Below are 17452 nucleotides of genomic sequence, written 5' to 3' on the forward strand. Positions count from 1 at the left end.
TATTCTTTGATTCTCTTTATACGCAATTGCTATAAGAGTTTCTATCCTTCTAAGATCCACAACTGATGAGAATCCAAGGGGGATCCTTTCTTTCAGACCCCATTCCTTTCAGATAAATGATTTTACTGATAAAGCTATAATTCTATTTTGTATCATCGAAACTTGTTTCCGTGAGATATGTTTATGTTTAGAGTTTATCTTGTGATACCCTAATTCTGAATATGGACTGAGTTATGATATGATGACGGGTGGACGCGTTATAGTCCTCCATGTGCACGTGGGTAAAGACGACTCTAGAGAGTGTAAATCTAGAGGATTATGAGCCGAGGTATGGCTATGAATGGGTCGAGATATGGCTATGAATGAAAGCATCTATGCTTAATGAAGTCTATATATATAATTCTATATATAATTCTTGATATCAAGTTCTGTAAGTTTTCTCTATACGTTTGGAAAGTATGTTGTGCTTATTCTTTCTTTCCATGTTTATAATGTGAGATGTCCTATCTACAAAATATCATGTTCTTATGAGCTTGACAATTCTACATCACTTGTTGTTTATACCCTACTGGGCTATTTGAGCTCACCCCTTTTTTTTTCCTTGTTTTATTGTTCCAACCCCCAGGTGAAGTATAGATGAAAGATGATGAATGCTAGAGTTGAATCCAGAACTGTTCTAAAGGACAAATATGTTTTAAATATGTATCAACTATGTCTTGAATTAAGATGTAATAAGTTAGACCTAATTTCTGTAAACCCTCTAAACGTAGTTGTTGTATTTGAGATCTTGAGAATAATGAAATTTTTGAGAAAGATGATGTAATATTCTTCTACGCACCGAGTTGGTATTTCCAAAAATCTGGGGCGTTACATTTGTTATCAAAGTAAAGTTTAGTCGGTTTTGGAAATTAGGATTCAAAAAGATAGGATTAGAATTTACCCTATCTAAATGTTAAGTTAGAATATGTTAACTATACCGCTAGTCGTTGGTTAATACAGAACTTATGTGCTATTTATGACTTCTGTGATACTTCTGTATATAAATGCTTTTAAATATGAGTTATAATTTAGATTACTAATGTGATACTATGATATGATGATGGCGGAGAATCAGGAACAGATTTTTGCAATCGAGGCTGAGGCAAGGAAGGGACGTGGCAGGCCACGCAGAGAAAGGCAAGCAAGAAATGAATAACCTACAGCCAACGCTAGAAACAACAATGCAGGAAATGATGCCGTTGCCACTGCATTGGCACAGCTAGCCCAAGCAATGACAGCAAACATGAACCAACAACGAGCCCCATCTGCCCCACTTCAAAACGAAGGAGCTATACTGGAACAGTTTATAAGGCAACATCATGCTGCCTTCTCGGGAGCTACAGATCCCTTATAAGCTGAAAGATGGATTCACTCCATCGAAAAGATCTTTTCAGTGATTGACTGCACTAGCCAACAACGTGTAAGATTGGCAACGTATAGATTGGACGGTGACGCAGATCAGTGGTGGAATTTAGTCCGAAATACAAAAACCGAAGAAGAAATGAACGCAATGTGTTGGAATGAATTCAAAAGAATCTTCCTCGAAAAATACTTCCCACAACCACTAAAAGCTCAGCTAGTAAGAGAATTTATTTCATTAAAGCAAGAAGAGGGAGAGACAGTCTCCCAATATGAAGCAAAATTCACAAGACTGGCTCGATATGCAACCCACCTAGTGACTGACGTTCAAAGTAAGGTGGACAAATTCCAATACGGATTAAAGCCTAGTGTCAGGCGAGCATTAGCAGCTTTAGATTTTCAAAGCTACGAAGCCGTGGTGAGATGTGCTTTGAAAGTGGAAATTGAACATTTGGACTTTCAGCAGTCCAAAAACAAGTTGACCGGCATAAAGAGAACGAATGAAAGCCAACCAGGAGGATCTGGAACAAAGAGACCTAATGTCAAGGAAGCAGGAGACCAGCAACATTGCTCAAAATGTGGAAAGAGACATGGAGGTGTCTGTTACGTGGGGACACGAAAATGCTTCCGATGCGGAATGGAAGGACATGTGGCAAAGGACTGCAAGACGGTCCCAAAACGGGAACAAAATCCAACTTTGACTCGGAACAGTCAGCCAACCCTCAAGCAGACTCTGAATGCTCACCCATACATCAAGTGTTTCAATTGTAACGAAATGGGATACTATTCAAATCAATGCACCAAGCCTAGAGCAGTAGGAGGAGGTCGACAACAACAACAACAGCCAAGGGGATAGGCCCGTACTTTTGCTATCACAACTGCTGAAGTGGAGGCAACGAATGATGTGGTGACAGGTACTTTGTCTGTAAGTTCGAAGAATGCACATATATTATTTGATTCTGGCTCTACGCATTCTTTCGTTTCACCAAAGTTTGCCAAGCATTTGAGCATACCACTTCAGAAGTTAGATCTTGAACTTTCTGTTAAAACGCCTGGTGGAAATTCTCTAGTTACATCAGGAGTTTATGGAGCATGCTCTGTTGATATTTGTGGTAGAAACTTATCGGTAGATCTTATCTCCTTACCTATTTTAGAATTCGATGTTATATTAGGAATGGATTGGTTGACTTTAAACCATGCCAATATAGACTGTTACAGGAAAGAAGTCAGGTTTACTATTCCTTATCAACCCTATATAAAAGCCTTGACAGAAACAAAACTCCAGCACTAATATCATCGTTGCAGGCAAGACGATTATTAAAACAGGGCTGTGAAGGATATCTCGCTCAAGTTCAAGTTGTGGACACGAGTAAAAAGAAGATGAAATTGGAGGACGTGCCTATTGTGCAAAAGTACGTGGATGTATTCCCTGACGATCTACCAGGAGCCCCACCGAATCGAGAACTGGAGTTCTCTATCGAGCTAGTACCGGGAGCAAATCCAATATCCAAAAGACCATATCGAATGGCGCCGATAGAATTGGAGGAACTAAAGAAGCAACTGCAAGAACTATTAGACAAAGGATTCATCCGGCCCAGTGTATCACCCTGGGGAGCTCCCGTCCTGTTCGTAAAGAAGAAGGATGGATCAATGAGGTTGTGCATTGATTATCGAGAACTGAACAATGTCACAATAAAGAACAAGTACCCGTTGCCCAGAATCGACGACTTGTTCGACCAACTTCAAGGTGCCATGTACTTCTCCAAGATCGATCTCAGATCTGGTTACCACCAACTGAAAGTAAAGAAGGAAGATGTTCCAAAGACGGCGTTCCGCACGCGATACGGACATTATGAGTTCATTGTCATGCCATTCGGACTAACGAATGCCCCAGCCGTATTCATGGATCTAATGAACAGAGTATTTCACGACTATCTTGACAAGTTTGTCGTGGTGTTTATCGACGACATTCTTGTCTATTCTAAGAGTCGCGAAGAACATGAGGAACATCTGAAGATTGTTTTACAAACACTTCGACAGAAGAAGCTGTATGCCAAATTCAGTAAATGTGAATTCTGGCTACAGCAAGTGGCGTTCTTGGGTCACACAGTCACCCGAGAAGGAATTTCTGTGGATCCAGCGAAGACTAAAGCCGTTGAAGAATGGCAAAGACCCACGACAGCAACAGAAATTCAGAGTTTCTTGGGACTTGCCAGCTATTATAGAAGGTTCGTGGAAAACTTCGCTCGATTAGCAAATCCATTAACGAAATTAACTCGGAAAGGCGTGAAGTTTATCTGGACCAAAGAATGCGAGGAAAGCTTCCAAACGTTAAAGAAGAGACTCGTCAGCGCACCTGTGCTAGCATTACCAACACCAACCGGAGGATTTGTGACTACAGTGACGCATCAAAGGAAGGGCTCGGCTGCGTATTAATGCAAAATGATAAAGTTATAGCTTATGCATCAGGCCAACTAAAATACCACGAGCAAAACTACCCCACGCATGATATGGAATTGGCGGCAGTAATCTTTGCACTGAAGATCTGGCGACATTATCTCTACAGGGAAAAGTGTGAAATTTATACTGATCACAAGAGTCTCAAATACATATTTTCCCAGAAGGAGCTGAAGATGAGACAAAGAAGGTGGCTAGAGTTACTAAAGGATTATGACTGCATGTAAGCCCAAGGGTCTACTCTCCTATCTTGTTTTGATGATTCTAAACATAATTGATTGTGTTTTTTTTAATACTAATCAATTTGCTTCGAAGTGTTGTGTTTGAGATAGGATTGATCATTGAAGAAACCAACACACAACATGGTCATGCTTGGAGATATCCCATACAAGAGTCAAAGGAGCTAAGTGAAGCTCACCTCATCTCTCAAGCAAGCATACACAAGATGGAAGATCAATTGAAGACCAAGACTAAAGAGAAGTTGAAGATTGCATAGGTATCATTGTACATCCTTTCTCTTTAGATTTCCAAGTCAAGGCAAAGTGTTTTCAACTTGGTTTTCAAAGAACACTTAAGAACTTAAAATGCATTAGTGAATGGTTATGTGGTGGACCAACATGTTGGGACCCTCATAAACATTCCAAAATAACCATAGGAGTTGAGTTCCAAAAGCTAAAAATCAAATTTGCAATAAAAATAAAAAACTGCGGATTTTTAGGCTTCTCGGAACTCCGAGAATTTTTCTCGGAGCTCCGAGCTCGGAACTCCGAGACAATTTCTCGGAACTCCGAGAAATGGTCCAGTAGAAATTTTATTTCTTCTGGCCGTTGTCTCGGAACTCCGAGAATATTTCTCGGAACTCCGAGAATTCTCGGAACTCCGAGAATGGTTCTCGGAACTCCGAGAACCTCGCGACAGACTAAAAAATAGCCGTTGGGATTCAAATTAATTGTTGGTTTTTGATATGTCCACCCCCAAACGGTCATATTCTTTGGTGTGGTTATATATACAACATGTAGAGAAGTTTTTCACTCTCTCTTGATCTTTGAAAAACATCCTTAAGCATCAAAAACATTTGCAATCCATTTTAGCTTGAGTTTTTGTTTTTCATCCCAAACTTGCCTTTCACTTGTGAATCTTTTGAGTTTGGATATAGTAGTGCTTTCACTTGCAAATCACCATCTTTGAAGAGCAATCAAGGGTCTACAAAGAGCATCAAGCTTTCAAGAAGAAGCCAAGCTATTCTCTTTCAAATCTTGTATAGGTAGCTAGGGCATTCCTTTTTTAATTCCCTAGAGAGCAACCGCTTAGAACTCGGCGGAGAAGGAGAGTCTTTGTAAAGGTGTAAGGGCATCCTTGTTTAATATCCCTTGGAATTGTAACCGCCTCGGAGCCGGGCATCGTGGAGGTCTCCAATAGTGGAATCCCTCAAGTGCGACCTTGAGTAGAGTGGAGTAGGCCGTTGGCCGAACCACTATATATCGGTGTGTCATTTCTCACTCTTGCATTTCCATTATTGTTTTGGTTTGGCATTTCACTTTGTTCTTTCAATTATATTTGCACTAACCAAATATTTAATTAAGTGAAGAAAAATTCCAATTAGGGTTTATAGATAATTTTCAAAAGGCCTAATATTGAGTTAAATTCAATTCACCCCCCCTCTTGAGTATTTCAATTGGTATCAAAGCCTCGTCTCTATTTTTTTTGAAAACCCTAACCGGTTTAGAGTAAAGATTCAAAAATGGCAAACTACCCTCAACATCATGAAGGTTATTCAAACACTAGGCCACCCTATTTTGATGGTACAAATTATGGTTTTTGGAAAACTAAAATGAAAATCTTTTTAACTCAAGACTATCAAATGTAGAGAGCAATTAATAATGAATATATCCTACCCACAAGAAATTTAAATGATTGGACCGAAGCCGAACAACAAGCTTCGAATTATAATGCCAAAGCCATGAATTCTCTCATTTGTGCTCTATCTCCCGGAGAATTCAATAGAGTATCAAATTTGAATTCGGCTAAGGAAATTTGGGACACTCTAGAAGTCACCCATGAAGGAACCAATCAAGTTAAAGAATCTAAAATGAACCATATTTTTCGGCAATACGAACTTTTTCAAATGACACCCGATGAAACAATTGCCGACATGTACACTAGATTCACCAACCTTGTAAATGGATTAAGGGGACTTGGAAAACAATTTTCCAATAGAGATTTAGTAACTAAAATTCTTAGGTCCTTACCTTTGTCTTGGGAATCCAAAACCTCCGCAATCACCGAAGCCAAGGACATGAACACTTTGAACCTAGATGAACTTATAGGGTCCTTGATCACACATGAAATGATTTTCAAAACAAAAGCACCCGAAATCGAAACTAAAATCGAAAAAGGAAAAGGAATTGCTTTTGCTTGTAATGTAGGTGAAAGTGAAGATGCAAAGGAAGACATCGAGGATGAAGTAGCTCTCCTAACAAGAAGGATCAAGTTCTTGCAAAGAAACATGGGAGGCATGAGAAATAGAAGGACCAATCCTCCATTCAAGAAGAAAGAAGAAGTTGGTGATGGATCTTCTCAACCCCGATGTTACGGTTGCAAGAAGCTTGGACACATTCGCCCGGATTGTCCACTCAACAATGAACCTACTTCAAACAACCGCTTCAAGAGAAGAGAAGGCAAGAAAGGAATGTCCGCCACATGGGATGAGGAGATTGAAAGCGAAGGCGAACAAAATGATGGGGAAGATTGCCTATTGGCAAGAAATGTGTGCTTCATGGCCTCAACAAATGATAACAATGAGGTAAACACTTTAAATGATGTCATTATCTTACAAGAAGTTTTAGATTCCTTACAAAGTGCAAATGATGAACTTGAAATTCAATTTGATAAAATTGCATCACTTGAAAATTCTCTTGCTAACATGACAAAAGAATTTGGTTGGTTAAAAAAGGATCATGAATTCTTAGATAATGAAAATGAAAAATGCAAAGTAGAGATTCATGAGCTAAATGCTACCATTAAGACTTTGAATGAAAATCGACAAAATCTCTCTATTGAAAATAACAAACTAAAGCATGAAAACGGTAAACTATCTTTTGAATATGATGAACTCAAGAAACTCTTTGAAAAATTTGAAAATAGTTCATTAAAATTGGATAAACTTGTAAATCTTCAAAGAATGTCAAGTGACAAAAGTGGACTTGGACATAGATGGAATACCACAATATCTAACTATAAAAACAAACTTGAAAAGACTTTCTCTAGTAGTACCAAAATTTGCTTTTATTGTGGATTGTTAGGTCATTATAAAGTTGCTTGCTTGCATGCTAAACAAGATAAGATCAAATTGAACTCTAAAGTGAAAACAAATGAACATAGCAAGATTAGGAAGATTTGGGTACCTAAGGGATCTCACTTGCCTATTCCTATGTAGGTATGCCTTAAAAGCCACAACAAGAGGAACACATGGTACCTTGATAGTGGATGCTCTAGACACATGACCGGAGATCTCACTCAATTCGCATCCCTATCACTCAAGGATGGTGGAGAAGTTACCTTTGGAGATGATAAGAAAGGAAAAGTCAAAGGTGAAGGCACCATAGGTAACTCTACCTCTCCCATACATGATGTACTCTTTGTTGATGGCTTGTCCCATAATCTTATTAGCATTAGTCAATTATGTGATAATGGTTTTGAAGTTGTCTTCAATCCCGACAAATGCATTGTTAAAAATAAGATAAATGGAGAAGTAAAATTCATAGGGTCTAGAGACAATAACATTTATACAATTGGACTAGATGATCTTAGACTCCAAAAAGTGACTTGTCTAAATGCCATTAGTGAGGATTCTTGGCTATGGCATAGGAGGTTGGGTCATGCCGGAATGGATCTCATTTCGACCCTCTCCTCAAAAGAAAGTGTTAGAGGATTGCCTAAGTTCAAATTCATCAAGGATCACATTTGTAGAACTTGTCAATTAGGAAAACAATTGAAAAGCTCTTTTGCACCTAAAAATATGATTTCAACTTCCTACCCTTTGGAGCTACTTCATATGGATCTTTTTGGACCAATGAAGACTAGTAGCCTAGGTGGAAAGAGGTACGTGTTTGTAGTTGTTGATGACTACTCACGATTCACATGGGTCATATTTCTAGGACATAAAGATGAAACTTATGAAAACTTCCTAACATTATGCAATCAAATTCAAAATGAAAAAGGTGTTGCCATCTCCCACATTAGAAGTGATCATGGAACGGAATTTGAAAATGTACACTTTGACACTTACTGTAATGAACATGGCATTAAACATAATTTTTCCGCACCTAGAACACCTCAACAAAATGGAGTAGTAGAAAGAAAGAATCGAACTCTCCAAGAAATGGCTAGAACAATGTTGCATGAAAATGATCTCCCTAGATATTTTTGGGCGGAAGCGGTTAGCACCGCTTGCTATATCATAAACAGGGTATACTTAAGGCCAATCTCTAAGAAAACACCTTATGAGCTTTGGAAAAACTTGAAACCAAATATAAGCTATTTTAGAGTGTTTGGATGTAAATGCTTCATTTTGAACATTAGAGATAATTTACATAAATTTGATAAGAAGTCGGATGATGGAATATTCTTAGGGTATTCTTCTCATAGCAAAGCATATAGAGTATTTAATAGGAGAACCCTAGTAGTAGAAGAATCCATGCATGTGACATTTGATGAAAGAGAGCCAACACCTCAAGAAATGCCACATGATGAGGATGAACCCGTTGAACATATTTTTCCAAAATTGAGTGCTCCTCCTCATGCATCAACAAGTCATACATTACCTAGTGAGGAAGTAGAAAATAAAAATGATGACTCATTGCCTAGGGATAGGAGAACATTGGTAGATCATCCTGAATCCCAAATCTTAGGTGATGCCACATTGCCAGTAAGAACTAGATCATACTATCGTAGTGTGAGTAACAATCTGGCGTTCCTATCCGAATTAGAACCAAAATCCATCAAGGAAGCTGAAAAGGATGAATATTGGTTGATGGCTATGCAAGAAGAGCTAAGTCAATTCGAAAGGAACAAAGTGTGGAGGCTAGTACCTAGACCTAGTGATCATCCAGTCATTGGCACGAGATGGGTGTATAGAAATAAATTGGATGAAAATAGAATTATCACTAGGAATAAAGCTAGGCTTGTAGCCCAAGGGTACAATCAGGAGGAAGGGATAGATTATGATGAGACATTTGCTCCTGTTGCCCGTATGGAGGCTATTAGGATACTTTTGGCATATGCATCTCATAAAGGATTTAAACTATATCAAATGGATGTCAAAAGTGCCTTCCTAAATGGCTATATCCAAGAGGAAGTGTATGTTGAGCAACCTCCAGGTTTTGAAGACTTCAAACATCCAAATCATGTCTTCAGGCTTGATAAAGCTTTATATGGATTAAAGCAAGCTCCTAGAGCTTGGTATGAGAGGCTTTGCACTTTCTTAGTTGAAAAGGGATTTGAGATGGGAAAGGTGGATAAAACCTTATTTATCAAAAGAGAAAATCATGATATCCTCCTTGTCCAAATCTATGTGGATGATACCATCTGTGGCTCAACTAATCAAAAATTGTGTGATGAATTTGCAACCTTAATGAAAAATGAATTTGAAATGAGCATGATGGGAGAGTTAACCTACTTCTTAGGACTTCAAATTAAACAATACAAAAATGGAATATTTTTAAATCAAGAAAAATATACAAAGGAGTTATTAAAGAAGTATGGCATGGATAGCAGTAAGACATCAAGAATTCCCATGAATACTACTGCTAAGCTAGAAAAAGATGAATTTGGCAAATCTGTGGATCAGAAACTGTATAGGGGTATGATAGGTAGTTTGCTCTATTTGACAGCCAGCAGACCAGACATTATGTTTACTGTCTGTCTCTGTGCTCGATTTCAATCGGATCCTAAAGAATCTCACCTATCGGCAGTTAAGAAGATCTTCAAGTACTTAAAAGGAACCCAAAGTCTAGGACTGTGGTATGAAAGATCATCTTCCTTCACTCTCATCGGATATTCAGATGCAGACTTTGCTGGATGTAGAGTAGATAGGAAAAGCACTAGTGGGACTTGCCAATTCTTGGGTAAATCACTTGTTTCATGGTTTAGCAAGAAGCAAAATTCAGTAGCTCTGTCCACAACAGAAGCAGAATATGTGGCAGCTGGAGCTTGCTGTGCTCAAGTCCTATGGATGAAAAGCACATTGATGGACTATGCAATCAAAATGGAAAATATTCTCATCCAATGTGACAATACTAGTGCTATAAGCTTAACAAAGAACCCCATACAACACTCAAGAACAAAACACATTGAGATTAGGCACCACTTCATCAGAGATCACTCACAAAAAGGGGATATTTGCTTAAAATATATCAACACTGAAGAACAATTAGCGGATATCTTTACAAAACCCCTTAGTGATGATAGAATTTGCTATATCCGAAGTGCCTTAAACATATGGAGTGCGGATCAAATCAAAGAAATTGCCAAATAAATACTTTGTGCCTTTAACCAGCTTATCTATATAGTATTTATATATATAATCTTTGTTTGGTAGTATCTGCATGAATGAGATGTCAAATTTTTAATCATAAAAATCACTCAATTGATATTCTTAGCCTTCTTAGTTTTTCTAAGTTGGAGAGGTATCTTCACTTTAATTAAAATACCTAACATCTTGACATATGTCAACATCTCGATCATGAACAGGTATATGTGCATTACTTGGTTATATAATTTTATACCATAAGCATTGATTCAGGGGGAGTTATCCACTCCTATTTTTTTTTACACCCTTTCTGTCGATGACAAAAGGGGGAGAAGTTTGAAATTGATTATCTATTCAATTGACTATATCCACCACTTGCTTATAACTTGTATCATTTATATGTGTGCATATATTGAGGGGGAGTTCTAGTATTCACTTGCCTACTATGTCACTCCACACACACCTCATAATCAATTTTGTTTGTCATCATCAAAAAGGGGGAGATTGTAAGCCCAAGGGTCTACTCTCCTATCTTGTTTTGATGATTCTAAACATAATTGATTGTGTTTTTTTGAATACTAATCAATTTGCTTCGAAGTGTTGTGTTTGAGATAGGATTGATCATTGAAGAAACCAACACACAACATGGTCATGCTTGGAGATATCCCATACAAGAGTCAAAGGAGCTAAGTGAAGCTCACCTCATCTCTCAAGCAAGCATACACAAGATGGAAGATCAATTGAAAACCAAGACTAAAGAGAAGTTGAAGATTGCATAGGTATCATTGTACATCCTTTCTCTTTAGATTTCCAAGTCAAGGCAAAGTGTTTTCAACTTGGTTTTCAAAGAACACTTAAGAACTTAAAATGCATTAGTGAATGGTTATGTGGTGGACCAACATGTTGGGACCCTCATAAACATTCCAAAATAACCATAGGAGTTGAGTTCCAAAAGCTAAAAATCAAATTTGCAATAAAAATCAAAAACTGCGGATTTTTAGGCTTCTCGGAACTCCGAGAGTTCCCTCGGAACTCCGAGAAAAGGTCCAGTAGCATCTGGACACTTTCTCGGAACTCCGAGACAATTTCTCGGAACTCTGAGAAATGTCCAGTAGAAATTTTATTTCTTCTGGCCGTTGTCTCGGAACTCCGAGAATATTTCTCGGAACTCTGAGAATTCTCGGAACTCCGAGAATGGTTCTCGGAACTCCGAGAACCTCGCGACAGACTAAAAAATAGCCGTTGGGATTCAAATTAATTGTTGGTTTTTGATATGTCCACCCCCAAACGGTCATATTCTTTGGTGTGGTTATATATACAACATGTAGAGAAGTTTTTCACTCTCTCTTGATCTTTGAAAAACATCCTTAAGCATCAAAAACATTTGCAATCCATTTTAGCTTGAGTTTTTGTTTTTCATCCCAAACTTGCCTTTCACTTGTGAATCTTTTGAGTTTGGATATAGTAGTGCTTTCACTTGCAAATCACCATCTTTGAAGAGCAATCAAGGGTCTACAAAGAGCATCAAGCTTTCAAGAAGAAGCCAAGCTATTCTCTTTCAAATCTTGTATAGGTGGCTAGGGCATTCCTTTTTTAATTCCCTAGAGAGCAACCGCTTAGAACTCGGCGGAGAAGGAGAGTCTTTGTAAAGGTGTAAGGGCATCCTTGTTTAATATCCCTTGGAATTGTAACCGCCTCGGAGCCGGGCATCGTGGAGGTCTCCAATAGTGGAATCCCTCAAGTGCGACCTTGAGTAGAGTGGAGTAGGCCGTTGGCCGAACCACTATATATCGGTGTGTCATTTCTCACTCTTGCATTTCCATTATTGTTTTGGTTTGGCATTTCACTTTGTTCTTTCAATTATATTTGCACTAACCAAATATTTAATTAAGTGAAGAAAAATTCCAATTAGGGTTTATAGATAATTTTCAAAAGGCCTAATATTGAGTTAAATTCAATTCACCCCCCCTCTTGAGTATTTCACTGCACCATTCATTATCATCCTGGAAAGGCGAATGTAGTGGCAGATGCATTGAGTAGAAAAACTTCCGGAACCTTGGCAAGAATGCTAACCACTCAAAAGCATTTACTCCAAGATCTGAGAAAACTGGATATGGAAATAGTAGAACCGCGAACCAAGGGCTACATAGCACAGATGGTTGCTCAACCATCACTATTGGAGAAAATCAAGGCCACTCAAGTTGATGATCCTGAATTACAAGGAAAGATCGAAGCAGTTCGGAAAGGCAAACTTTCCGAATTCAATGTTGATAAAGATGACATCTTAAGATTCAACACAAGACTGTGTGTGCCCTCCGATCCAGAATTAAGAAGGAAGTTGCTAACTGAGGCACATAGTTCGGCATTCTCCATACACCCAGGGAGTACGAAGATGTATCGAGATCTTCGAACCCATTATTGGTGGAATAATATGAAGAGAGAGATTGCTGAGTTCGTGTCTACATGCTTGGTTTGCCAACAAGTTAAAGCAGAACGACAGCTACCAAAGGGAGCCTTACAACCACTAGAGGTGCCTATATGGAAGTGGGATATGATAGCAATGGATTTCGTTACGGGACTACCGAGGACTACGAAAGGAAATGACGCAATATGGGTCATCATTGATCGACTGACGAAGGTAGCTCATTTTATCCCAATACGAGAAAATTTTTCCTTAGAACAATTGGCGAAGCTCTACATCAAAGAAGTAGTCCGTTTACACGGCATACCAGCATCCATTGTGTCTGATCGTGACCCGTGCTTTACATCTAATTTTTGGAGGAGTATACAAAAGCATTGGGGGACAAAGTTGAACTTCAGCACTGCCTTTCATCCTCAAACAGATGGTCAATCCGAACGGACAATTCAGACACTGGAGGATATGCTTAGAGCTTGCATAATAGACTTCCAAGGTAATTGGGACCAACACTTACCATTGGTTGAATTTTCTTATAATAACAGTTATCACTCTAGTATAGAGAGTGCACCCTATGAAGCTCTCTATGGTAAGAGGTGTAGAACACCGACGTGTTGGGATGAGGTCGGAGAAAGAAAACTTCTAGGCCCAGAGTTAGTACAAGAAAGTACTGACAAAGTACGTATGATCCAACAACATATGAGGACGGCTCAAAGCAGACAGAAGAGCTACGCCGATCATCGACGTCGAGACCTGGAGTTTGCAGTGGGTGACCGTGTATTCTTAAAAGTATCACCTTGGAAGGGTGTGATAAGGTTCGGAAAGAAAGGGAAGCTCAGTCCCAGATATATTGGACCATACGAAATACTTGAACGAATTGGACCAGTATCATACCGTGTAGCTTTGCCACCAGCCTTGTCACATGTTCACAATGTGTTTCACGTCTCACTTTTAAGGAAATACTTGGCGGACCCATCACATGTACTGCAAACAGAACCAATGCAGTTGGAACAAGATTTGTCTTATGAAGAGCAACCAGTACAAATCCTTGATCGAAAGGAACAAATTCTTCGGACAAAAAGAATATCACTGGTGAAGATTCTGTGGAGGAGCCAAGCCACCGAGGAAGCAACATGGGAACCGGAGGAGGAGATGAAACAAAAGTATCCTCATCTATTTACTTCTTAAGGTACGTAAAATTTCGAGGACGAAATTTTTTTTAAGGGGGGTAGAATGTAATAACCGGTAAAATATATATATATATATACAAATAAATAAAAATGGCCTCATAGGTGGGTAATCATCGGCCATTACTCATTTTTCCCCGAGTTAATCGGGCATGAGGACATCTGGCATAATGGGGCGTACGCGATTCGAACCCAACGTTGAGCGAGGATTGAACGGCTTCCTACCACTAAACCACCGCCCCAGATGTCAACTAAAAATGAGAAGATACTTACACATATTAAAAATTACCAATAGTCACTATTCATAATTACTATTCATAATAGTCACTATGCAAGATTACTATGCAGAAATACTATGCAAGTTCACTATTGAGATAAACTATTCAAAATTACTATTCACAGTAGGACCCACCGAGTACTATTCACAAGCAGGTCCCACATCAGCGAGCCCCACACAAGCGGGTCCTACTACCAGTGGGACCCACAACAAGCAGGACCCACAAATAGCGGGACCCAACGCCAGCGGGACCCATCACTAGTGGGAACAACTACCAGAAGGACACACCGCAACCACTTTCATTAACTCATTGGTTAAGCGGGTCACTCCACAACCACTATCATTAATGAGTAGTTGCGTTTCACCGACGAAAATAATAATTAAATAATATTAATCATCCTGTTACTATTCAAGCAGCCTTTACTATTCATTTATTTATACCTTTACTATTCCTATATTTTTGTAAAAGCATTTAAGAGAGTAGTTGTGAATTTAAGACTGTAGTTGAAAAAAAAATACCTATAAATAGAGGAACAGAAGAAGAAGAAAAAAAAAAGAGAGAGAGAAAAGAGAACGAAGAGAGAAGAAAGAGTAAGAGAGAGAGGAGAAGGAAAAGGAAATCCACTTCATCACTACCAAGGTAAGTCTTTCATATAGTTAAAGTATTTATTATGGGTAATATGATTGGTTCTACCACCTATGTAAATATTAGGATAAAGCATGCATAAGAGGCGATAACTCGCTATAGATTATGCAAGTTTTATCATCTTATTTGAACGGTGAAATGCTAGCAGAGTAACCGTAAAGTAAACTTTAATCAAAGAAAGGCGAACTGCTGAGCATAGTAGCCCATCTTATTTGAACGGTGAAATGCTAGCATGGTAACCGTAAAGTAAACTTTAATCAAAGAAAGGCGAACTGCTGAGCATAGTAACCTGTGGGGTCCACATGAATAGTAACATGTGGGGTCCATATGAATAGTGCATGCTGGGCCCCATGATCTTAAAAATTTAATAGAAAGAACACTGAACACAGGGAACATTATTTTGGACATAGATGGACATTACCTGGACAGAAAGGACACTGCCTTAAAACATGAATTTGATAAAATTAGAATATATTTACAAGTTATCCACTCCAAGGTGTAAGCTCAAACAAACCTGTGACCGGAAAACTATATGTAAGGGTTTTCTTCCATTGATTCTCTTTTGCCATATGTAAGGGTTTTCTTCCATTGATTCTCTTTTGCTATATGTAAGGGTTTTCTTCCATTGATTCTCTTTTGCTATATGTAAGAGTTTTCTCCATTGATTCTCTTTTGATATACTAGATGTGAATATTTCATATTCTTTGATTCTCTTTATACGCAATTGCTATAAGAGTTTCTATCCTTCTAAGATCCACAACTGATGAGAATCCAAGGGGGATCCTTTCTTTCAGACCCCATTCCTTTCAGATAAATGATTTTACTGATAAAGCTATAATTCTATTTTGTATCCTCGAAACTTGTTTCCGTGAGATATGTTTATGTTTAGAGTTTATCTTGTGATACCCTAATTCTGAATATGGACTGAGTTATGATATGATGACGGGTGGACGCGTTATAGTCCTCCATGTGCACGTGGGTAAAGACGACTCTAGAGAGTGTAAATCTAGAGGATTATGAGCCGAGGTATGGCTATGAATGGGCCGAGATATGGCTATGAATGAAAGCATCTATGCTTAATGAAGTCTATATATATAATTCTATATATAATTCTTGATATCAAGTTCTGTAAGTTTTCTCTATACGTTTGGAAAGTATGTTGTGGTTATTCTTTCTTTCCATATTTATAATGTGAGATGTCCTATCTACAAAATATCATGTTCTTATGAGCTTGACAATTCTACATCACTTGTTGTTTATACCCTACTGGGCTATTTGAGCTCACCCCTTTTTTTTCCTTGTTTTATTGTTCCAACTCCCAGGTGAAGTATAGATGAAAGATGAGGAATCCTAGAGTTGAATCCAGAACTGTTCTAAAGGACAAATATGTTTTAAATATGTATCAACTATGTCTTGAATTAAGATGTAATAAGTTAGACCTAATTTCTGTAAACCCTCTAAACGTAGTTGTTGTATTTGAGATCTTGGGAATAATGAAAGTTTTTGAGAAAGATGATGTAATAATCTTCTACGCACCGAGTTGGTATTTCCAAAAATTTGGGGCGTTACATTAAGTCTCACCCAGTGCCCCGTACAGGTAATCACCTCCTGCCAGGCCTAACTGTACTTATACCCGGAGGCCGACTCTAATATATATATATATATATATATATATATATATATATATATATCAAAAGCAAAAATAAAATAAAACATGAAGTAAAGTGTGTGACCCTTGTTTTATTACGCACCTACTTGGTGCCCCTGGATTCTAACAAAAAGGCTCACATTTAGCTTGATTTTGACCCAAATTTCTTCAAAATTAATTAAAATGGCATTTTAATAGAGTTAGGCAATGTTCCAAGAATTTTCCCAGCAGAGTCGCCAGCCTGTGGACCCCGATCCCGAGGATGGTTGGCGTGGACACGAGATCCACGTCGATCCTCGAAGATCTCCACACGTGAAGGAGAGCTCTACAAAGGTAACTCTCGAAAGAGTGCCCTCACAACATGAGTGGCGATGTAAAATGAGATACCTCTTGATTCGGGGACTAGCCCGGAACCGAGATGTACCTGAAACAAAGAAGAGTCGCCATCCAAGGCAGTAGGCCCTGGATCCCATGCTATACTCTGTCGCAACGGATAACCAGAGATACAAAAGTTCGTGCCTGATGACGAATGGGGAAGGTGTTAGGTGCCCCCAATTCGCCCGAGTGTAAACACCGGGTCTCTTATGCCATTTATTTATTAACTTTGAAGAGTTTTGGGCGAAAATCATGTGAAATGGGAACGGATATCCCAGAAAAGACATCTACCTAAGCATGCATGTCTCGGGGACGAAAATAATAAACATACACAAAATAAATGAAAGAAGTGTTACCTAAGCATAGCTAGGTTATAAGTGTCATGCCTAATTGGTGTCTAAGTTCTGGTGGACAAATACCTGCATGCTACAACTAAAGGTATAAGGTTTGTACAAAAAAGTAAGAAAACACAACAAAACACACAACACGACTCAACACCACACACAACACAATACAACA

The 17452-nt window shown here is 38.6% G+C and overlaps 1 protein-coding gene across 1 annotated transcript; it reads left to right on the forward strand.

The window, feature by feature from the left end:
• The first annotated feature begins 1549 nt into the window (after positions 1-1549).
• Positions 1550-13988, forward strand: LOC143855912 (uncharacterized). The gene is made up of 6 exons (XM_077365963.1): positions 1550-2165; positions 2313-2524; positions 2617-3466; positions 3509-3789; positions 12396-12480; positions 13294-13988. Exons 1-6 carry the CDS (start codon positions 1550-1552, stop codon positions 13986-13988), a joined length of 2739 nt encoding a protein of 912 aa, XP_077222078.1.
• Positions 13989-17452: the final 3464 nt, after the last annotated feature.

The sequence above is a fragment of the Tasmannia lanceolata genome, unplaced genomic scaffold (genome assembly GCF_043159265.1).
Source record: "Tasmannia lanceolata isolate RefF3 unplaced genomic scaffold, GAP_Taslan_0.1 ptg000023l, whole genome shotgun sequence".
NCBI classification, from domain to species: domain Eukaryota; kingdom Viridiplantae; phylum Streptophyta; class Magnoliopsida; order Canellales; family Winteraceae; genus Tasmannia; species Tasmannia lanceolata.

Bases quoted from the DNA above. Each gene is read 5' to 3' on its own strand.
- LOC143855912 (XM_077365963.1), top strand. From the start codon at position 1,550: ATGTGTTGGAATGAATTCAAAAGAATCTTCCTCGAAAAATACTTCCCA. The intron at 2,525-2,616 runs GTAGATCTTATC...AGACTGTTACAG, and splicing joins TTTGTGGTAGAAACTTATCG to GAAAGAAGTCAGGTTTACTA. The intron at 12,481-13,293 runs ATCTGAGAAAAC...TAATAGACTTCC, and splicing joins TCAAAAGCATTTACTCCAAG to AAGGTAATTGGGACCAACAC.